Here is a 24,620-nt window from a genome sequence, read left to right as displayed (position 1 = left end):
AGGCTGTAATAAACACAATTTGTAACCGATCTGCACAAAATTTGGCACGGATTGTTTTGTTACTGATCTAAACATGTGTGCGAGATTTTGTCAAGATCGGTTCAGATTTGGATGTAGCACCCATACTTATTTGTACCAGATTTGCAATTATATGGCCATAGTAACAACAATTTTCAAATGATCTGTTTAATAGTCGGTTCAGATTTAGATATAGCTCTCATATACATATATATTTACATATTGCCCGAATTTATAATTGTAGGGTAGGTGTAGGGTATTATATAGTCGGCCCGCCAGACTTTTGTCTTTCCTTACTGGTTTTATTTTTTTTTTAAGTTATTATTTATTTTGTTTATAAAAATGAAGGTTTCATTTTCTCGTTTCTTACCAGCAACCCCATTAAAATAATACACTTGGCTTGTGTCGTTTTGGTTTTCTTTATACTTTTATTTGGAAAATGTTTGCAATAATTTCATCATATGGTTTTTTTTAACATCATGTTACAGAAAGGAGTTTGGTTGTTGTATGCAATTTCATAATGTAATTTCGAATAGATATTTATCTTGTGGTTGCTGTTGGTTGTTGTTGTTGTTGTTAATAATAATATGATTCTCTCACTTCCAGTTAGGTTTTCGACCTTCTACTTTTAATGGTTGTGTTCTTTTCATTTGTTTATATGTTTTGCGTTTTTTTTTTGTTTTAATAAAAAATATTTTTGTTTTAAATGTGTTTTTTGCATTTGTTTGTTTGTTTTTTTTTATAATAGTAATAATAATAAACTATTTAAAAAATAATGATAATAATGACAAAAAATGTATGCTAAAATTAAAAATATATATATTTGTAAGTTTAATAATTTATAATTTCTATAATGTTCATTTCTGTGTTTTTTGTTTTGTTTTCCGTTATATGATGTGGTTTATTTGCTGTTAATCGTTTTTATAATTTGTTTTTTTTTTTTGTTTTTGTTTTTAATAATAATGATAGTAATAATAATCATAAATAGAATAGAGATTTGGGTTCTTCTCTTGTTTATTTTCTTATGTTTTGAAATTCATATATAGTAATATAAAATTATAATTAATAAAAAATTATTAAAACAAAATACAAATGGAAAAAAAATAAAATAAAAATTATAAGTATGTATTTATGTATGCTGTATGTATATTTTGTTGTTTGTTATGCAATGTGATTTAATTAAATATTCTCAACACCTCAACACTGGTGGGTGTCAGTTTTTCGGGTTTTCTTTAAACTCATAATCTTTTAGCTTTTTATTGCAAAAAGTGTGAGCGGGGCGAGCGTACCATTTGTTAGTCGCTTAGTCATTTCATTTTATTTGATTTTCAGTTTAAGGTTTTATTTAAAGAGTTGTAATTGTTTCTTGCAAAAGAATTAACACATAATCTTAGCTATGCTTGTTTGTTTGTTGTTTTTGTTTTTGTTTTTCATTTCATGTCATTGTTGTATAAACTCTTTTTGTTTTTGTAATTTTTGTTTTATAATAAAGTAATGTGATTTAAGAAATAATTTTAAATCATTTTTCGTTTTTTTTTTTGTTGTTGTTGGTTGGTTTCATTAAGTGTTTCTATCCTGTTCGCCGGTTACAAACGTGTGTGTGTGTGTTTTGTCCTTGGTTTTTACTGGGGGTTCCTTTTTTATAGGACTGGACGAGAAGTCCTTGCTCGTTATAGATAATCCATTAGAGATTGGGCATAGTTGGTTGTTTGTTGGGTTAGTTTTTGGTTGCTTGCTTGCTTGCTAGACATCCAATTTTCATGGTCTTCAAAAGAATGTATCTCCTTTTGTTGCTTTCTCTTGTTAATTTTCCATTTTTTTTTAATTTATGTTATAAATGATTTACTTTTTTTTAAATATTTGAATGGTTTTTTGCTTAAGTTGCGTGTTTCTTTAATATTTTATTTTTAAATAGAAAATAATGTTTTGTGTTTTATCGTTTCATTTTGCATTATTCCATTTTTTTTATGAATTATTTTCTATTAATTTGCAATTTTGGGGGATTTTTGCTAAAATGAAAACAAAGAAAAGCGATAAACTTACTTATGTTCTTCTTGTTTATTCATAATTTTTGCTTCTTTTCTTGTATTTAATTGTGATTAGCTGCAAATATAAAAAGAATTTAGTTTTAAAGTTTATAGTTATAAAATTCTAGTTAGAGGTGCATTTTATAGCGAAATTTAAGTGATATATGAATTTAATGGCTAAAATAGAATATTTGATTTTTTGTTAAATAATGATGGCAGGTTGGTTTCAATTTTAGATTAAAAAAAAGTCGGAACCAATTTTGATGGACCTGGATGGAAGATGTTTTCAGATGGGTTATTAAACAATCTGTATGAAAATTTCGAGCAAATATGCTCAAACTGTAATAAATAGGGTTGACCAATGGCAACATTATTGCAAATTACCCGAAATCTGAGGAACGTAGGGGGGAAGGGGGGCCACCCCATTTTTTCAAAATTGAAAATTGCCACAATTCTTCTCTTACTCCGAAATTGTTAAAGATACCCCAAAAAAATTGAGGTCTGTATTATTTGCAGGAACTGACCCATCGGCGGTGACATTTGGTCATAAAGTTAGACCTATAGGCTGATCCTAACCTTTCAAAGCCTTCCAAGTTTGGTTGTCTTTGGGAATATCTCAGTTTTATAGTGAAAGTTTCGGCAAATCAGCTTCAGTATTTCGATGAAATTTTTTCATTTGCGCTCAGGTTACTGTTTGCGTCGGTCTATCGGTTTTAAATGACTTTTAGTTCCTTACAATTCTACGCAATTAAACTGAAAACATTAAACAACTATTATTGTTAAATAGTCATAAAAATAAGTTATGAGCTCTTTTTACGAAGAACCAACTTCGTTCTGCTTGAATGATGTCGCTAATTTATTCTTCGAACTTAATTAAAATCGATCAAAAATCCGCTCACGATGGAAAAGATGTCGGATAAAAATTACATCCAACTATTGTCGTGTACGCTAATAATTTACATCATGTCGTTATAAGTCCTGTAGTGTTTCTACGTTATTGCAGTTGTAAACTTTTTTCTTTCTTTGCCAACTAATTGATGTAACCTAACCTGTCGGCTGACGTGAGTCTAATATAGAACTAGCCCTCATAGATAAAAGTCTGCTGTCTAATATTCTTTTAACACTTTTCCTCACTTAAGGTGGGTATTAAGTTCGTGTTTCACAGTGAAAATCAATATTTTTTACCATTACTTCAATACATGATTTCATTCATAAGGCAATTCCTTATTATTATTTATGATAAAATTTTAATAAAAGTGTTATGTTATCAGTGATATTTTTGTAGTTTTTCAAAAAAGTAATCGAGAAAAACATGGTTATTTCACCGTGAAACACCTGCTTATTACCCACCTATTTGTAAACATGCAATTTGACTCTTCAAATTCATTCATTAAAAAAATCATTATTCGCAAAATCTTTTCAAAAAAAAAATCTTGGAAGAAAATCAAAAATTCAAAAAGTAAATTTTAAAACGTTTCAAATAATATTTCACTGTGCTCATATCTACGGTCGATGCCAACAGAACTAACAAATTTCTGCTAGAATTTTCATCCCTTAATCACTATATGCTCCGTATCAGTTGCCTTAAATACTGTATTGTGAATTATGGAATTCCAAGAAAAAAAAACGAAATGGTTTTATTTTAAATAATTATTTTAAAATGGAAATTATTCTGGGTGATCATTTCGGAGTTTTAAAATTGTGTTTTCGAGTCCTTAAAATGTTTTATTTCATTGCTGATGTAATTCATTTATAATTAAATATTACTAATTATTCTTCAGAAAAGTTTTTCAGACTAAAAATCAAAATGAATCGGTTTACAAATGACCATTTTATTGCATTATTACTGCAAATCGGACGAACATATACATGGGAGCTATATCCAAATCTGAACCAATTTTTTCCAATAGGCTTCATCTCTAGGCCGAAAAACATGTCCATACCAAATTTTAAGACGATCGGTTGAAAATTGCGATCTGCAGTTTGTACACAAATTAACATGGACATACGGATAGACAGACAGACGGACATAGCTAAATCGAATCAATCAATCAATGGGTCTATCTCTCTTCCTTTTGGGTGTTAAAAACAAATGCACTAAGTTATAATACCCTGTACCACAATAGTGGTGTAGGGTATAATGAGAACTTAACATTTTTGTTAAATGTATGTCTTTCGAAACAATTTTTATAAACAATTTTTATTAACTTTTCGTTTAAAACAATCACAAAAATTTTATCTTTTAAAAAAATTACATTGCTACTCGGTCTTTGAAAAAATTGCATTAACCTATTAACCAAGACAAATGCCCAAGAATAGAGCTGCCTTAGAAAAAATCTAGCTCGAGTTAGGAAAGAGGTATCGTAATGAAATTTCGATTAAAGTAAAGTGGACGACTGAATAATTTTTCCCGTCATATTTTGGAGGAAAATTGGCTTGTCGAAAAGGTATCGTAATGAAATTTGGATTAAAGTAAAGTGGACGACTGGAATGAGTTATAATAATTTTTCTCTTGTATTTGATGGTTTCTATATTAAAAAAATAAATTTATGACAATAATCCATCCTACTTCTTTTGACAGCAGGAGCGATTTTATGACAACATCATTAAATCCAGTTTTTTTCGCTAAATGGTCACAAAATATTAGGAACATAATTTTTTTGTTGTAGGGGGTTAGGAAATAAAAATAGTTTGTTTAAAAAATTTTTAAAATTCAATATATCTAAAAAAAATCAATAAAGTCCCAAAATTATAAATATATAAAATTTCATCAAAATCGGACAACGGAATCGAGAGTCAGCGAAATGGGTTCAAATTTTGTCTTTAAAAAATAATCTCGAGGTAAGTTTGTCTTTAGAGCGATATCCGCTGAAATTTTTTCCTTAAAAAAAATTACAAAAATTTAGTCTTTAAAAAAAATTTATTGAGATTTTTATTTATAAAAATTTTGCCTTTAAAAATTTTTAAGTAATACGTTGTCTTTAGAAAAAATTTACAAAAAGTTTGTCTTTAAAAATGATATCCGACCCATTGACATACAGATTAAGTGTGAGGCAGCCACTGCGGCTATGAGACTTAAGACGATGGGAGAATGAATTGGGGATGGGAGCAGCTCATACCATCTCGGTATAATCGAGGCGACTATAGGAAACATGGAAGGAAGGGAAGAGGTTTCCGGGATGAACCTTGAAGTTGAATGCGAGGCACTGCATCGGCACAGTGTAGGATTGACGAAATCCTAGTATTGCCATCTGGAAGATCATGTTACACGGATGGATCAAAGCTAGAGGACAATGTGGGCCTGGGGGTCTACATTGAGAACCCAGGGACTGAGATCTGTTTTAGTCTGCCTGACCATAATACGGTCCTGCAGGCGGAGATCCGGGCGATCACGGAATGCGTGAGCTGATGTGGAGCTAACGTGAGGACGTCGAGTTTGAACATCTTTACCGACAGTAAAATTGCGATAAGCGCAATAACAACCAGGACGGTAAGGTCACGAACAAACTTGCAGTGTAAGAAGGAGATTAACGCATTCTCTGAGGATGGCAAAATCTGCATCGCTTGGGTGCCGGGCCATAACGGAGTAAGGGGAAATGAAAGGGCAGACGATTTGGCGGTGAAGGCCAGAGGACTTTGGCAAGATCGGTGAATAAATGGGATTTCAGTGGCTTTATGAGTGAAAATTGAGCGATATATTTAAAAAGGACGAGTTTTTAGCTATTATCTTTTTTGCAACACTGATTTAAACAGCTCACGCACGTTTCGTGTTTGGTTTCACTGTCAAACATCTTCAGTTTGGCCTATAACTTAACCATGAATCGTCTTACAAACGAACAACGCTTGCAAATTATTGAATTTTATTATCAATATGCGCGCTCTGTTGAGAAAGTACATCACGCGCAATGGGTACGTAAATAAGCAGAATTGTTGATTTTGCAAGAATCCCCTGGAATCCCCTCATGCCCAAGATCCCATGTCAGCGTCACATCGTGGGCCCGGAGCCTATCCAGGCAGGGACTCCAAATAATCCGCCTCTTATCTCGACCTCACCATCCTCGACCCTAAGGCCTTAAGGGCCGCCATACTGTCCACATAAATTCTTAGTTTCAAGAGCGGTAAGTCCCTTACCAGAATTTCTCTTGCGGGCACTTCAATGGCACAGACCTCTGCCTGAAAGACCGTACACTCGTCCGGCAATCTCAGAGACATACTGATATTGAGTGGACCATAGTAAACCCCCAATCTAGTCCCTGACTCCATCTTGGAGCCATCTGTGTAGATCGAGGTCGCCCTCCATCCGACCCTCTCAGGAAATCGAATCAGGAATGCCCTCACTCCAGTCGGCACTGGTGCCGGGTAGTCGGAGATCCTCCTCAGTCTACCCTCCGCATCCATAACACCCCGATTCGAACTGTGTCCGCAATCATCATTATTCAGCATGCCGAGCTCCCTAAGCCTAAGCGTGACCCTGTTGGCGCAGTTCTGAACATAAGCATGAATGGGCTGCTCACGGTCTTACAAGCTCCTCTACGGTTGCAAGGTTATTTCGGCGGAGATTTTCTCGCTAGATTGTCCCCTTATAGAAGTTATCCAGCAAAGTTAACAAAATTTGATGTGGCCAGTTAAACACGCCATTTAACCCCTTAAAAGTGAACATAACTTTTTGTTCAGAATTTTGACTACACATATATGTATGTACTTACCCACTGTAACAGATTTTACAACTCAAAATATGTGTTAGTGAAACATTTTGACGATTTCTAATCGTTAATTTTGTGCCTAATCAATCGATTTTCGCCTTCGATAACAAATGCAACATTAACATCGATTGTAAGAATACATGGACATAAGGATTGGCTTAATCAAAACAAGAAGTAATTTGGAGTGGAAAATAACGAAAAATAATAATAAAAAAGCAGATAATAAATAAAACAAACTATAAAACTATAAGAAAAAAAAAACAAATAAAAAAGTACAAGAATAGAAAAATAAAAAAAGAATTAAAAAATAATAATAATAAAAAATAATAAATACTAAAAATATATAAATACTAAAAATATATAAATATTAAAAATAAAATAAAAACAAGTAAAAGCGTGCTAAGTTCGGCCGGGCCGAACCTTGGGAACCCACCACAATAGATTCTGCTAAAAATTTATACAAAATAAATTTAGTTGAAGGGCATAATTTTATTCTACATACCAAACTTTGTCAAACCAGCAAAAATGAAAGCTTCTAGGAACCGAAAAAGGATGATCGAGAGACCGGTTTACATGGGACTTGCGTCGTGTAAGGGTTCAAGAAGTCAAATCGAACTATCAGTTCATATGAGAGCTATATCAGGTTATACACCGATTTTGACCGTACTAGGCACAGTTGTTGGAAGTCATAACAGAACACAGCCAAAGTGGACAAAAATTGCGGCTTGTAAACGCTCAAGAAGTCAACTCGGGAGATTGTTTATAGATCGATTTAGACCGTACTAGGCACAGTTGTTGGAAGACATCATCCAACACTACAGCTAAATCGTACAAAAATTGCGGCTTTCAGGAGCTCAAGAAATCAAATTGGGAGATCGGTTTATATGGTAGCTATATCTAAATCTGAACCGATAAGGCCCATTTGCAATCCCAACGACCTATATCAACCGGCTAGCTTTACGCGTTCGACCGTCTTCGTGATTTTGACAGTCGGGCGGACGGACATGGCTTGATCTACTCAGAACGTCGAGACGATCAAGAATATATATACTTTATGGGGCCTTAGACGAATATTTCGAGGTGTTACAAACGGAATGACTATATTAATATACCCCCATCCATATTTAAAATTAGTGGCCAACCTTAGGTGACACGCCCTACACCCTAAACCTTCCATTTTATTTCCATATTTTATTGATCAGTGTTTATGCCAGTTTGGGGTTGGGCTCGCCCTCGACACTTGGCTCCTAATTATACCAACCGTAGGAAAGGGGTATATTCATTTAGTCTTTCCGTTTGCAACACATCGAAATATCAATTTCCGACCCTACAAAGAATATATAGTTCGGATCGTGGTAAAATTCTAAGACGATTTAACGATGTCCGTGTGTCTGTTGTAATCACTCTACAGCCTTCAAAAATTGAGATATTGAGCTGAAATTTGCCACAGCTACGTCTTTTTGAAGCACGCTGGTTAAGTTATTGTACGGGCCAGATCGGACCAAATTTGGATATAGCTGGCATAAAGACCGATCTCCCGACGAAGGGTCTGAAGCCCATAAAATCAGGTTGTGGACTGATTTAGGCTATACATGGCACCATTGTTGAGAGTCATACCAAAACACATCATGCAAAATTTCAGCCAAATCGGATAAGAATTGCGCCCTCTAGAAGCTCAAGAAGTCAAGACCCAAGGTCGGTTTATATGGTAGCTATATCAAAACAAGCACCGATTTAACCCATTTACAATCCCAACCGACCTACACTAATAAGAAGTACTTGTGCTAATTTTCAAGCGCCTAGCTTTACTCCTTCGAAAGTTAGCGTGTTTTCGACAAATGGACATACATGGCTAGATCGACTTAAAATGTCATGACGATCAAGAATATATATACTTTATGGGGTCTTATATGCATATTTCGAGGTCTTACAAACGAAATGACGAAATTAGTATCCCCCCATCCGATGGTGGAGAGTGTAAAAATGGATATAACACATTTTAGATGATATGATATTGTTTTTTAACCACGATAAATTGTGCCTGAAAATGTTGTTGTTGGAGCCACATGTCTATATGTGGAGGTAGCGATCTTCGTCTCTCCGCTCGATACCGCTGACTGTCCGCGACTGCAATTGCAGCTACTCTACTCTACATTCCACTTTCCGCAATTTGTGGACGCGTAAACTACAGAACATTTAATGTGTACCCGTTCCACCTGAGGTTATTATGTGAACATTCGCAAGATATATTGATTCTTAAAATCCTGCGGTATCGTTGACACAGACATTGGGGATAATAGATATAATACTGTGTTGTCCTTCCGGTAAATGCAAAATATTATTAAACAAGTAAAAAGGCGTCAAGTTCGGCCGGGCCGAACTTCGGATACCCACCACCACGGGTATATATGTAAACCTCCTTTCGTCATAATCCGGTGAAATATGCATAATTTATGCCCCCATAGCATAATATATTCGGACCAAATTTGACACGGATATTGAGTGGTCTATTAGGTATAAGTCATTGTTCAATTTTGTAGAACAAAATATTGGTCTTTTTGGTAGCCATATCCAAATATAGACCGATCTGAACCATATACAACACGGATGTCGAAAAGCCTAACATAAGTCACTGTGTCAAATTTCAGCGAAATCAGATTATAAATTCCCCTTTTATGGGGCCAAGACTTTAAATCGAGAGATCGGTCTATATGGCAGCTATATCCAAATCTGAACCGATCTAGGCAAAATTTAAGAAGGATGTCGACTGGGCTAACACCGCTCACTGTCCTAAATTTCAGCAAAATCGGATAATAAATGTGACATTTATGGGCCTAAGACCCTTAGTCAAGATATAGTCCGACATAGCCCATCTTCGAACTTAACCTGTTTATGGACAAAAATGAATCTGTGCAAAGTTTCAGCTCAATATCTGTATTTTTAAAGACTGTAGCGTGATTTCAACAGACAGACATGGCTAGATCGTCTTCGATTGTTACGCTGATCAAGAATATATATACTTTATAGGGCCGGAAATGTATATTTTGATGTGTTGCAAACGGAATGACAAAATGAAAATACCCCCATTCTTCGGTGGTGGGTATAAAAGGACCATGGTGCAAAAAAGCTATCGCGTTGATCGCCAGGTTTCTTATTTCAAAATTATGGGATCGATTATGGATGGCAACTCAACTATAGTTACGTTGCCAGGAGACAAAATCATGAAATAAAAATTTGGTTTTGAATTGAAAAGTTTTGTCAGCTTCATTCGATATCAGTGTTTTGAACGTTCAACTACTAAATAAATTGTAAACAAGTAAAAGCGTGCCGAATCTTATATACCCTCCACCATGGATCCCATTTGTCTAGTTCTTTTCCCGGCATCTCTTCTTATGCAAAACAGGATATAAGAAAAGATTTGCTCTGCCATTAGAGCGATGTCAAGATATGGTCAGGTTTGGACCACAATTAAATTATATGTTGGAGACCTGTGTAAAATGTCAGCCAATTCGAATAAGAATTGCGCCTTTTGGGGGCTCAAAATGTAAAATAGAGAGATCGATTTATATGGAAGCTGTATCGGGCTATAGACCGATTCAGACCATAATAAACACGCATACTTATGGTCATAAGAGGATCCGTCGTACAAAATTTCATTCCAATCGGATAAGAATTGCGCACTCTAGAGGCTCAAGAAGTCAAGACCCAAGATCTGTTTATATGGCAGCTTTATCAGGTTATGGACCGATTTAGATCATACTTGGCACAGTTGTTGGATATCATAACAAAATAATTCGTGCAAAAATTCATTCAAATCGGATAAGAATTGGGCACTCTAGAGGCTCAAGAGGTCAAGACCCAAGATCGGTTTATATGGCAGCTATATCAGGTTATAAACCCATTTGAACCATACTTGACACAGTTATTGGATATCATAACAAAACACGTCGCACAAAATTTCAGTCAAATCGGATAAGAATTGCGCTCTCTAGAGGCTCAAGAAGTCAAGACCCAAGATCGGTTTATATGACAGCTATATCAGGTTATGGACTGATTTGAACCATACTTGGCACAGTTGTTGGATATCATAACAAAACACGTCGTGCAAAATTTCATTCCAATCGGATAAGAATTGCGCACTCTAGAGGCTCAAGAAGTCAAGACCCAAGATCTGTTTATATGGCAGCTTTATCAGGTTATGGACCGATTTAAACCATACTTTGCACAATTGTTGGATATCATAACAAAACACGTCGTGCAAAATTTCATTCCAATCGGTTAAGAATTGCTCACTCTAGAGGCTCAAGAAGTCAAGACCCAAGATCGGTTTATATGGCAGCTATATCAGGTTATGGACCGATTTAAACCATACTTGGCACAATTGTTGGATATCATAACAAAACACGTCGTGCAAAACACGTTTCATTCCAATCGGATAAGAATTGCGCACTCTAGAGGCTCAAGAAATCAAGACCCAAGATCGGTTTATATGGCTGCTATATCAAAACATGAACAGTTATGGCCCATTTACAATACCAACCGACCTACACTAATAAGAACTATTTGTGCAAAATTTCAAGCGGCTAGCTTTACTCCTTCAGAAGTTAGCGTGCTTTCGACAGACAGACGGACGGACGGACGGACATGGCTAGATCGACATCAAATGTCGCGACGATCAGAATATATATATACTTTATGGGGTCTCAGACGAATATTTCGAGTAGTTACAAACAGAATGACGAAATTAGTATACTCCCCATCCTATGGTGGAGGGTATAAAAAAAGTATGCAATTCAATGCAGAAATTGACATTTCTATAACAAATTCGCCCGTTGGCAACTCAACTGGAGATGGGTTGCAATCCATAATCGACCTACAAAATAAATACACAGCAGAGATTATTTCTTCACATTGATGAAAAATTTAAAACTCCTTATCCGGTGTGACCTCGGTTTCGCCAAAAACATTTTTTACTTTTCACATTCGTTTCACCAAATAAATATTTTGGCGACCGCCAATTCACACAAAATTATTTTATCGAAGTCACAGTTCGAAAAATTACAACATATGTTTTATCTGCAAATTCTTACAATTTGCAGAAACAAAAGTAAAAAAAGGCCACCGCAGAGGTTAGCATGTCCGCCTATGACGTTGAACGCCTGGGTTCGAATCCTGGCGAGACCATTAAAAAAAATTTCAGCGGTGGTTTTCTGCTCCTAATGCTGGCAACTTTAGTGAGGTTATATGCCATGCCATAAAACTTCTCTCCAAAGAGTCGCGCTGCGGCACGCTGTTCGGACTCGGCTATAAAAAGGAGACCCCTTATCAATGAGCTTAAACTTGAATTGGACTGCACTAATTGATATGTGAGAAGTTTGCCCCTGTTCCTTAGTGGAATGTTCATGGGCAAAATTTGCAATTTGCATATCTTTACAAGTCTCTCGTACTACTGCTTCTACGAAGATTTCTAATTACATGGCTTGACTATGACAAAGTGCATAGAATTGTATGTTTTAAAAAAAGAAGATGAAGGAGGCAAACAAAATAATGACTAATAAAGAAAAATGTAAGTTAAATAAAAAGAAAATGAGGTTTGTTTTGTGCTTTTCGCATATAAATATAAATTTATTATTCAAATTGTATCTTGTAGCATTTTTTGTATTGTTTTGTTGGTTTAGTTAATAATTATATATATTTTATATTTCTTTAGCAAATAAGATTAACTTGTTTTCTTTTTATTCTTCCTAATTTTAAAGAGTAGATTCTTTTTCAAAATATTTTAAATATAAATTAAAAAAAAAAAAGTAAATATGAGCAATTATTGCATTATGATTAAGTAAATTAATTAATGTTTTAGTTTTATTTAATTTGTTGTGGTTGTATTTGTTTTTGTTTTGTTTTTAGTTCTTTTGTTTGTAAAACATTGAATAAATGAACAATTCAAAATTAAACATAAGCATGTGTTGCATGTTTTATAGGAGAGGAGTGGAGTGGAGTGGTTTTGGATTTGATAGGTGGTTGGGTGTGTTTTGTGTTTTGCTAGCGTATGTCCGAATGTACTAGATGTCAACAATGTTAGAGATGGGAATTGTTGTGTATGTGTGCGTGGGTAAGTGCATAAGTGTGGCATGTGTGTGCATGGGGAGGGGGAGTTGTCTGTAGATGAGATAGTTGTAGAGAATCTAAGTAATTTTTAATTACCTCGATTAGGGCCAGCATTGGGCGCATTGTTCGCATAATAGGGTTTATTCATTTGTTGAGGCTGGCCAGCTGCTTGTGGATTATTGTTGCTGCCACCCCCTTGATTATTGCCACCGGGACCACCAGGGCCACCTCCGTTTCCAGGAGCACCACCTACATTGGCGCCGCCTTGGGGACCACCAGGGCCACCTTGCGGACCACCACCACCATTGTTACCGCCTCCTCCTTGTCGTAGATTTTGAGGCTGTTGACCTCTTTGCGTTTGTTGTTGCTGTTGTTGTACTTGTTGTTGCTGTACTTGTTGTTGTTGACTCTGTGGTCCTTGTGGATGTTGCGGATAATTTGTGGGTCTCTGTATCGGTGTAGGATAACGGCCTTGCTGTGAACCTTGTGCGCCGGGCGGAGGTCCACCTCCCGCACCGCCGCCACGATTATTAGGATTCATATTTTGATTGTTAGCTCCGGGTCCACCGCTTGCTATTCTCTGTTGAACGGCTTGTTGAGATTGTTGCTGAACGGCTGCCTGTTGTTGCATTACTTGATCCCACTAAAAGAACAAAGAGAAATAATAAAAATAAAACTTTTAAAAATAATGTATTTGAATCCTAAGAAATTTATTTAATAAAATTTCCTACCACGTTCAGCTCAATGTTAAAATGGGGGCCTCCTTTTTGCTGAAAAGTTTCAAACCTCACCAACGTTGCCAGCAGCGTTACCGTTGCGCCACTTTTATATCAAATTTGATACTTTCTTTGGACGATGCCACTTTTTTATTTTGATACTAAATACCATACCTTTAACATTTTTGCGCCACTTTTCCATCTATTTGTGCCACTTGTTCAAAAATACAACTACGTAGCGTTTATCTATTGTTTGTCGTTCAACAAATCGCATATAAATGTTAAATTTTTCGAAAATTTTAAATTTTTTGAGTTAAACGAAAGTAACTGGACAAAACAAAAAAATTTGTTTATGTTTGTGAAATATATCACTTAAGTATTTAAGTACCCACCACCGCAACTCGTCTAAACTTTTATTCTAAATCCTATAAAATACCTGTTCTGTAGATAGTAGATAGAATTTGCGAAGTCCGTTCGTCCCTTCAAATTTGAATAAAACTAAATTGTTTTTTACCCACCACCGGAGGATAGCGGGTATATTCATTCCGTTTGCAACACATCGAAATATCAATTTTCGACCTGCAAAGTATGTATATTTCGGATCGTCGTAAAATTTTAAGACGATTTAACAATGTCTGTCCGTCCGTCTGTTGAAATCACTCTACAGCCTTCAAAAATTGAGATATTGAGCTGAAATTAGGCACAGATACTTCTTTTAAATACATGCTTGTTAAGTTCTTAATCGGACCATATTTGGATATAGTTGCTATATAGACCCATTTTCCGATAAGGAGTCCAATGTCCATAAATGCTTTATTTTTTATCCGATTTCGCTGAAATTTGGAACAGTGGGAAGTTTTAGGCCTCCCCAAATATAGTTCAGATCGTACTATATTTAGATATAGCTGTCATATAGACTGCTCTGCCGATAAAGGGTCTGAAGCCCATAAAAGCTTTATTTATTACCCGATTTCGCTGAAATTTGAAACAATGTGTTAATTTAAGCCTCCCGATATCTGAACTAAATATGGTTCAGATCGGACTATATTTAGATATTGCTGCCATATAGACCGATTTGAAACAGTAAGCAGCTTTAGGCCCTCGCCATCCGACCCAAATATGGTAAAGATCGGACTGTATTTAGATATAGCTGTCATTTAGACCGATGTGCCGATTAAGGGTCTGAAGCTCATAAAAGCTTTATTTATTACCCGACTTTGTTGAAATTTTGAATACAAATTCAACAGTAAAATATAAATACAAAATTCAACAGTTATATTTATTAGACCACTCAATGTCCGTGCCGAATTTGCGTGCATTAGTTATTCAATTTTCACCGGATTGTGACGAAAGGGGGCTTACATATATACCCGAGTATGCCTTTTTGCTTGTTATTATACACGTCTTATTTTTGTTTTTTTTTTACGAAAATTTTTGTGCCAAATTTTGAATCAACTTAAAGAACTTTTTTGTTATTTATTTAAAAAGCAGAATGTTTATTGTATGTTTTTGTTGCTCCTAGTCTGTTTGTTTATTTAATAAAAACAAAAAAAAATGTGTCACTTTTTGTGTCAAATGCATTTTTTTGCAAATTTTGCCCATGAACGTTCCACTAAGGAACAGAGGCAAATTTCTCACATGTCAATGAGTGCAGTCCGATTCAAGTTTAAGCTCAATGATAAGGGGCCTCCTTCTTATAGCCGAGTCCGAACGGCCTGCCGCAGTGCGAAGGAGGGGAAAGCCACCGCCGAACATTTTTTCTGATGGTCTCGTCAGGATTTGAACCCAGGCGTTCAGCGTCATAGGCGGACATGCTAACCTCTGCGCTACGGTGGTCCCAAATTTTTGTGTCACTTTTCAAAAAAAAAAAAAAAATCACTTTTTTTTACAAATGACACTTTTTGTGCCACTATTTGAACATTTCCAACGCTAACGCTGTGAGCCAGCATTAGTGTGGGGATAATCGCTGAAAAGTTTTCTTGTTCTCGCCCGCATTCTAACCCATTTATAGACGTATATGCTAACCTCTGCACTACTGTGGGTTTTAAAGTCAACAAAGCAGAACGATTTCCCCGGAGAAAGAAAAAGGCATATTTGCATTTTGAGTGTAGCAAAAATTGCTTTAAATAGCAACAACCGGATGCTTTTCCCGTTTTGTCAAACAGGTTCGCGTTTTAAAAACGAACTTGGACTGAATATCACTTCTTTGAATCACCTCCATGTTTTCTAAGTAATATCTTCTGGGCAGTATCAGCATCAACCACGTAATAACTATTAGAGTACAACCGCCAAAAATATTTTTCGAAGAAGATAGAGAGATGTAGGTAATATGTATCTTGGTATCCAAAAACTCATACTCCAGTTTGGCTTAATGAAATCCGTCCCACTGGGTAAGGTCGTTCTTATTCTTACCGCCAAACAAGCCCTTTGAATCCGTTAATTTCTTGGCCTTCAATTAGCTTATTTAGCAAATAGCCTTCTCTTGACACTTTAATAAAGGGTGATTTTTTTGAGGTTAGGATTTTCATGCATTAGTATTTGACAGATCACGTGGGATTTCAGACATGGTGTCAAAGAGAAAGATGCTCAGTATGCTTTGACATTTCATCATGAATAGACTTACTAACGAGCAACGCTTGCAAATCATTGAATTTTATTACCAAAATCAGTGTTCGGTTCGAAATGTGTTCATTCACCGTAACGTTGCGTCCAACAGCATCTTTGAAACAATACGGTCCAATGATTCCACCAGCGTACAAACCACACCAAACAGTGCATTTTTCGGGATGCATGGGCAGTTCTTGAACGGCTTCTGGTTGCTCTTCACTCCAAATGCGGCAATTTTGCTTATTTACGTAGCCATTCAACCAGAAATGAGCCTCATCGCTGAACGGTGAATGAACACATTTCGAACCGAACACTGATTTTGGTAATAAAATTCAATGATTTGCAAGCGTTGCTCGTTAGTAAGTCTATTCATGATGAAATGTCAAAGCATACTGAGCATCTTTCTCTTTGACACCATGTCTGAAATCCCACGTGATCTGTCAAATACTAATGCATGAAAATCCTAACCTCAAAAAAATCACCCTTTATTTAACGTACGTAACCTGGGTGAGCTTAAATCCCGTGTTCAGCTTCTTTAAGTTTCACTCAATATGAGATACAAATGAGCGGATTTTTTTTCCTCGTAATCCTCCGTTTGTCACAAACGGACAGATGGAATACGTATTTTGTTCTATTTTTTCCAACTTTGCTTAATGAGTGTCCACGAAAAGATGTCCAAGGCACCATATTCCCATTGTACTGCAGAAAGAACTTGGCGAAATTGTATAACACTCGGTGGGGCTCCTAGGTGCCATCGAGACTCCGTCCTTATATTTGTTATAATAAACCTTAGAAAGTCGATAAGCACGCGGTCACATAAAACGTTGACCATAGGTAGATACTTGTATGGTAGAGTATAGATACCACTTCCATCAGGTCAGTTTGGACATAGTACTGGAAATAATAACCCGATGTCCTACTGCCTAAAACGAGACGCCCTAAGGTTGCGCTGGCCTTGTCATCATCGTCGTTGGATTGACTGAAGGCAGCCTGGCAAAGACATTAGCCCACCGCAGTTAGTTGAGGAATTAATACTTTACATCGTATCAAGATTGTTACCTCTTTCGAGTTTATTCATCACCATTTTTAATTCAGTAACCGATTTGAATTTACATAATGTCAAAATTTAACCCTCCGACGGTTGCGTCATCCGTTGCCGTTGCCGAAGTACAAGGTATAAAATTTTATATGAAAACGCAATTTTTTTTTAATTTTTAGACATCAATGAAAAAGATCCCCAGGGGCCATCTTACCCCCCGGAGGGTTAAATGATAACGTCACATTTGGTAGGGAAATGTTATAAAAATTTTAGTTTGAAAATGTTTTAGTACTTACGCTTCCATAATTCTTCAGATGTGGCGGACTGGGTTGCGATTGAGCGTGTTTCACCAAATTCAGACTACCATCTGCTCCCAAGGGACTCTTCAGTTGGCGGCCAATCTATATCATAATGCAAAAGATTACCAAACATAAGGTTTTCTCCAGTTGTTTCAGAAAAAAACTTTCTTAACTTACCGAATCTTGCATATGGGCTTGCTGCTGGCTTGATTTTATATAAGCCGCCGCCTGCTGCGGTGTATGTCCGCCACGAAACTGATTGATTGCCGTCGCCGTCAGCAGCTGTGAATTCATAAATTGTGTGTTGAAATTGCTCATTGTGTGTTGTGATTGAGGACCGGGAGGGCCCTGTGGAGGTCCAGGTGGACCATTGGAGCCTGGTGGGCCGCCTTGATGACCTGTATGCCCGTATAGACTTGCGGCGGCGGCAGCAGCTGCTGCTAGGCCATAACTTTGAGCTCCCGCACCAGCGCCTTGTGGCGGTGGACCTCCGTAAAACGTCGCTGGACCACTGGGTCCACCTGCTGGATTCGAATAGTAACTATTCGATTGTAGCTGATGGCCGGGAGGTGGTCCTGGCGGACCACCCTGATGTTGCGGTGGACCGGCCGTATATAAGTTCATATATTGTTGGGCCGTAGCAAATGGTCCCCCACCGCCGGCACCCTTGGATCCTATTGTGCCTAATTGTTGAGATGTGGGCGGAGGTTTAACCGAACCTACTGTCGACATCATTGAATTGGAATTCGAGGAGATGATAGCTACTGCCGCTGCATTGGGATTGTTCAGTTGTTGGGAATTTGGATTACCGAACGGCGAAGGTCCACCACCCATACGGAATTGTGAAGTTAGGTTGGAATACATTTCCGGTGTTGGACCTGTGCCCATATTCGGTGGTGTTTGCATGGGATAGGGATTGAAGGGACCAGCAGCAGCTGCGGCAGCGCCATAGTGTCCGGGAAAACTATGAGCGGCGGCAGCTGAAAATTGTGATCGGTTTGAATGGTCGATCGAATGGAATGGTGCATAGAGACCACCTTGTGAGGGCGGTGGAGGCATCTGCGATGAATTAAAGACTACTGTTGCCGCTGGTGGACTCGGGATACCTGGGAACTGCGGCGACGCTTGGTAGAAAGGCTGTGGTGCATGCATTTGCTGTTGAGCTGCCGATTGTTGCTGCTGTTGCTGCTGCTGTTGTTGCTGCTGTTGATGCTGTTGTTGCTGCTGCTGCATGTTTGGCGGTGGTGACATACCCATTGACGAGGTATGGTGTTGTTGCATCTGCTTCGCCGCCGCTGATACTTGCTGCTGCTGTTGCTTTACCACATCCGAATTATGCTTTAATGCCTGCTGTTGCTGCTGCTGTTGTTGTTGCACAGCAGCCACCTGTTGTTGTTGGGGACTTGAATAACCCACCACAGAGTTATCATCATTGGCTCCAACTACAATGCCCGCGGCAGCAGGACCAAATTGCTGTTCCAGCTGTGCCGCATCGAAAGGCGACGCATGGGCACCAAAGGCAGAGGGTACTCCGGCTCCGGGCGATGACAGAGCATGATGTTGCTGCATGTGCACAGCAGTTACGGCATAATGTGGCATATGCTGTTGTTGCTGTGAGGCTGCAACAGCAGCCACAAATGATGCTGCCGTCATGTGACCACTGGTATCGACGGGTTCTATTTGCTGCTGTTGTTGTTGCTGGAGATGCAATTGTTGTACTGTAGTTGGAGCATCTGCTGCCATATCCCAGACTTTTTTAACACTGGCAATTTTAATATTCAGATCATTAGTAGTGTTCACATTTTGAGCTTGTTGAGATTGTTGTTGTTGCTGTTGTTGGTGTTGGGGCGTTTGTTGTTGTTGTTGTTGCACATTGCCTGGGGCAGGCTGTTGTTGCTGTTGCAGTTGTTGCAATTGCTGTTGTTGCTGCTGTTGCTGTTGTTGCTGCTGTTGCTGTTGCTGCTGCTGTTGTTGTTGATGATGCTGCTGCTGCTGAAGCTGATTGGTGGCGTTACTTTGTTTCACCACCACAACATCGGCATCTCCTGCACTTGGGGCCATACCTTTAGTTGCTGTTGTATAAGATTCCGTCGCATCCCCAAATGAAAATCCAAGTTTCATTTCTTTCTCATATTCCGTTTGATTAGTCGTTGGATCAACCGATTGCTTTGCATTACTTCCACCAAACGTCATTTGCGACAGAGCATTTGTAAGAGTATCAACACCGGATACAGAAACGTTCACACCCGAAACCACGGACGATGGGACCACTAAAGATTCAGAGGAACGTTTCATTTGGGCGGCCTGTACCTGCTGTTTGTAATGGGTATTTTCGAATATAATGGTGTTGACCGGAGCGCCATCTATCAACAGAGCAGCTGTGTTTGATTTTCCGTCTACTCCGCTGCTAAGTGAACCCAGGGATACCAGTTTGTTTTTATCGCTGTCTAATTTTTGACCCCCAGACACATTGGGACTAACATTGATGGTTTGAGTATCCGATTTGCCTGTGGTCTTCTGCACATCCTGTGCAGACTTTTGTTGTGAAGATGTGTTCGAGCCGATTGAGGAGGCAATGCTCGCTGAAGATCCTGTTGGTTTAAGAACTCCCAATGAAGATGGAGTTTTGTTTATGGTCGATTGTTGGTGCTGTTGTGTCAATCCGGCCGGTTGGACTGGTGGTTTATTAACCGTAGTACCGGTGGATCCTTGCTGTGTAACAGCTGTTGGCAGTGTTGTCATTGATAGGTCTTGCTGCTTCTTAGGTTGCGTTCCAGCGCTTACAGTTGCAGAACTTCCAGCTGCAGTATTTGTGCTTCTTGTTGACGCTGAATTTGAATTAGCCGCACCAGCCACGGAGCTAGGAATGTCTTTCTCCTTGGAAGCCGATTTCTTTTCGCGTTCCAGGTTCGTATTGCTTGTTCTGACGACTTCGTCATCCGTTTTCGTACTGGAAACACTTTCTTTCCGTGTATGTGGCTGCTGTTGCTGCTGCTTCGATGGTGTGGTTGATAAAGAGGTTTTCTTTTCGCCTTCATTGGGCTTTTTCAATTGTTGCTGTTGTTGGGATGGGACAGTTTGCTTATTCGCTTGGTTAGAGGAGGATGTTGAAGTGGACGATTGAGTAGTAGAGCGTTCAATCTCTTTATCTTTCACTTTGGACAAACCAGCACTCAGTGCCATTTGATTTTGCTTCGTTTTATCCAAATCCGAAATGTTTGTTTCCGAAGATTCAGAAGTGCGTTTCATATCCTTGTGATCGTCTTGGTAACTCTGACGACCATATTGGCGCTGTCCGCTTGTTGAAGAACGACCATCACTGCGTCTATAGGTAGATGATGTTATGCTTCTGTCGCCTACATTGCCACCACCACCTCGTCCACGTCGCGAAGGCTCTCCTCGGGGTGCAAAGCCGCGATCATCGCGATCTGAATTGCCACCACGACCACTGCCTTGACCACGGTCTCCACGATCGATTCGATCGCTTCCCATTCCACGTCCACCACCGTCCTTTCGGGGTACTTTAGGACTGCGTTCAGAACGCCTGCTACTGTTATAACTTCCATCATCCATCATATCGTCGTCCTCGTGGTCCATGTAGTGATCATCAGAGTTTTGATAACGACCACCCCTAGAATTGTTTCCGCGTTGATTCCAACCGCCGTCGCGACTGCCACGATAGGAACTACCGCTGGCGCCAAAGCTACGACTGTGTGAAACACGCATATCGCGATCACGATCTCGATCGCGACCACCCCCTCCACCAGAACTACTGCCTCCACTTCGGGGACTGGGACGTTTTTCCCTTTGCGGTTGGGGTGCTGAGACTGATCCTCCGCGCTGCTCTGATTCTTGTTGTTTATGAGAATCGGACTCATTGCCGGTAGCTGTCGTGGAAGGTGAAAGCGAGTTGAGAGACTCGTTATGTTTTTGTGAGTCCGCCACTGAGGGATCTGTAGCATTAAAATCTTCTTCCAATTCCTCCTCTTTTTTACCTTCATTTAATTTTGTATTTTGTATATCTGCCGAATGGCCCAATGAAGATGATGAAGCCATTTTATTGTGTTCTATAGATTCCGAACGTCGGAGGATTTGTGTTGGAGCAAACGAACCCGAAGATTGCTGGTCACTGCTCTCGCTAATTCTGTGCTGTTTCTGATGATGGATTGATTGGGGACATGGCCCTTCCTCCTCCGAGACACTTTTTTGTGTATGTGGCCTTTGTAAAATTTTAATCGGTATAGACTCATGACTATGCGATGAAGAGAAACTCTCGTCTCTCTGCCTCTTAAGTTCAATTTCAGTTTCTTCCGCCCAGGAAGATACCACACCGCTACCAAAGTTCGTTGAATCTCCCCCATAGCTTAGTTTAATGGATTCGTCGTTCGAAGAAACGCTCGTCTTGCGTTGGGAAGTGTCAGAGATGCTGCGAGACAGTTGATTGGGGCCGGTTGTCATGCCGCGACTATAATCATCTCTGTTTCCACCTCCACCACCTCGTCCGTGGTACCTGTCGTCATCTCTGTCGCTATCATTACGTGACCTATATCCGCCACTACCACCACTCCTCATGTAACTGTCGCGATACTCTCCGCGTGAACCTCCTCCCCCACCACTTCGTTGAGGACCTGAACCTTTTTGCATGTAACGAGAATTTTCATAATTCGAGGAAGAAGATGACGATTTTTCTAATCCAGAACCGGCGGTATTTGACAATGAGCGGCTAACTGGTGCAGCAACACCGCTGCTACTACCCACACTCACATTAACAGTTGCTGGCCCACTGGAGCCACCTCCCATTTGTTGCTGACGCAGGAAACGGGGAGGCAAATTCGATTGAAAATGGGCCGAGAAAACTGTCTTGGAACCGGCTGGAGCACTTGATACTGTGGCAGAATTGCTAATGACTGCATTTGTTGATGACGTAATGGCGCTATGGTTGCCACTGCCGCTATTTCCCATTCGAGAATACTCTCCTGTCGCTCTCATGTCACGTGATTCATATCCTACACGCCCGCCATCGCGACTGCCGCTGCCAACACTTCCACGATCTCTTTCGGTAGTATTCGAGCGCTCATAACCTCCTCCGCCCCCGCTTCTTCTTGTCTGTTGGTTATTATCATCGACTGATCCTGTTGTAGACGATGTAGAAACTCCTTGCAGACTGTTACCTTGTGATTGTTCAAACCCGCCGTCACCACCCGATTTTTTGCTATTGATTTTCATCTCGAGTTCTTGCTTTTTCCTTGCAGCTGCCAATTTTCTTTCCATATCACGGCGCTCTTCTTCTTCCTTGCGTAATTTAACTCTTTCATAAACGCTCGCATCCAAAGTAATGCTTCCCGTTCCGCCAACAGAACGGTGGCCGTTTTGATGGCGCGTATCTTCAATATGCTCTGCTCCACCCGATGATTTTTCTCTTTCAGAGCTATCACGGTCCTTTCTTTGCCAATTTCCAGCTCCGGTTGTAGACGATGTGCCACTCGCGTTCGAGTTCTTGCGTTGATCATTGTGATTACCGCTGTTATTTTTGTTGAATACTGGTCTCTCGCGCTCCTGTGTTGGTGTCTCTTCGGGAGTTTCATCGTCCGAGAAGGTGAGTTTGTAATCGATTTCTTCTTGCTTAGTCCAGCTGTCGTCGTTAGCGATAGCATTTAGCCGTTCCAAATCCTCCTCGCGGATAATTGGTCTTTGCATCTGCGCCACTTCGGGTTCAACGATGTATTCCTTTTCTTTGCGATGGCCATTGTTGTTGCCGTTAGCCGGGGGAGGAGTATTTAGTAAAGGTGGTCGTTTGGGAAGAGAGGTTGCTTGGCGGAAACTATTTCCCGTTGATGAATTCGAACGATGATAATCTTGTGCATTTCCGCGAGGTTGAGGCCTTACATTTATAGATGACGAAGAAGAATCTTTAGTAAGACCGTTTTGATAATTGGGTGGAGTTTGTGAGCGTCCACTGGAGTTGGATGTTACGCCGCCGCCACTGCCACTGCCGCCACCACTACCACTTGAACCACCACCTCCACCGGATGGCAGAGGGACACCGCGCTGCATAAAAGACGGCATTAATGACAAAATTGGTAGTGGGACTGCAGCGCTTGAATTGCTACCAGCTCCAGTCTGGGGGCCCTGGCCCTGATGGTTCGATTGGCTTTCTGCTGCCGCACCCTTGGCATTCTTTTCCTGCTGTTCCAACCAAGCGGCGGCATTTGTTTGAGGCCTTAAACTCACTTCGTTCATATCGCGAGACATTTCCCCATTGCCACCACCAAGTCCACGACTGGCGCCGTCTCCTTCGTTGCCATCTCTGTAATTGTATGCATCGTTGCGTTGTTGGTGATGATGACGACCGCCGCCACCATCTCCTCGTTCGCCATGGTGATACTCTCCACCACCACGCTGGTGATGGTGACGATAATTCTGATGATTCGAATTCGAGTGATGATGGTGCTGCTGTTGATGGTGATGATGTTGCTGCTGCTGTTGTTGATGATGATGCTGTGAATGATGATGGTGATCCTTCTCGCCTCGATCTCGATCTCGTTCTCCGCCGTTGCCACCTCTGCGATTCGCATTGACATTGCCACCGTTTCCGGCGCCGCCAACTGTGCCATCTAATGTCGGAAATTCGTGCTGAAACTGTGGACTCTGGTAGAGTGGTGGTACTGTGGCTGTCGGTTTGCCACCTCGTTGGTTGTCGTTTCCTGTCGTCACAGCAGACCATGTTATTGGTTTTTGTTGATTGTGGTGGTGATGAGATTGGTTACCTCCGCCGCCGCCTCCGCTTCCGCCGCCACCACTCTTACCAAGGGATGTTGAGTTATTTACTAATTTGATACCAACACCGCCAATTACAGTGCTACTGTTGTTTCCTCCTACGCCGCTAACACTGCTGTTGTTGTTGCTGTTATTGTTACTGCTAAGAGGATTGCTGCTGCTACTGTTATTGCTGCTGTGGCTATTACTGTTATTTGCTGTTATGTTATTGTTGGTATTGCTGCCGCTTTTGGTTGTTGTGGTATTCTTTAATGGGTTGGTAGGACCAGACGTTGGTGTTTGTACGCCTCCTGGTATAACAAAGGGCGGAATGGAAAAACATTTAAGCG

General features: G+C 39.6%; 1 protein-coding gene across 4 annotated transcripts in view; it reads right to left on the bottom strand.

Annotated features, from left to right (window-relative positions):
- Positions 1-418: 418 nt before the first annotated feature.
- The window catches only part of LOC106086545 (filaggrin), a 36,523-nt gene continuing 12,321 nt past the window's right edge, over positions 419-24,620 (bottom strand). For 3 of the 4 annotated variants that reach the window (XM_013251271.2, XM_059368318.1, XM_059368319.1), the window contains exons 4-7: positions 17,692-24,581; positions 17,512-17,616; positions 12,950-13,496; positions 419-2,027 (exon numbers count right to left, since the gene is read on the bottom strand). In XM_013251271.2, coding sequence (XP_013106725.2) covers positions 1,984-2,027; positions 12,950-13,496; positions 17,512-17,616; positions 17,692-24,581 — 7,586 coding nt within the window. In that variant the 3' untranslated portion in view covers positions 419-1,983. Of the gene's footprint in view, positions 2,122-12,949; positions 13,497-17,511; positions 17,617-17,691; positions 24,582-24,620 lie in introns of all 4 variants that reach the window. The other variant, XM_059368320.1, reaches the window with a different exon arrangement.

This window comes from Stomoxys calcitrans, chromosome 4, assembly GCF_963082655.1.
Source record: "Stomoxys calcitrans chromosome 4, idStoCalc2.1, whole genome shotgun sequence".
Taxonomy (NCBI): Eukaryota; Metazoa; Arthropoda; class Insecta; order Diptera; family Muscidae; genus Stomoxys; species Stomoxys calcitrans.
Note: the sequence above shows the minus strand (reverse complement) of the source record. Positions and strands in the feature narration are given on the sequence as shown.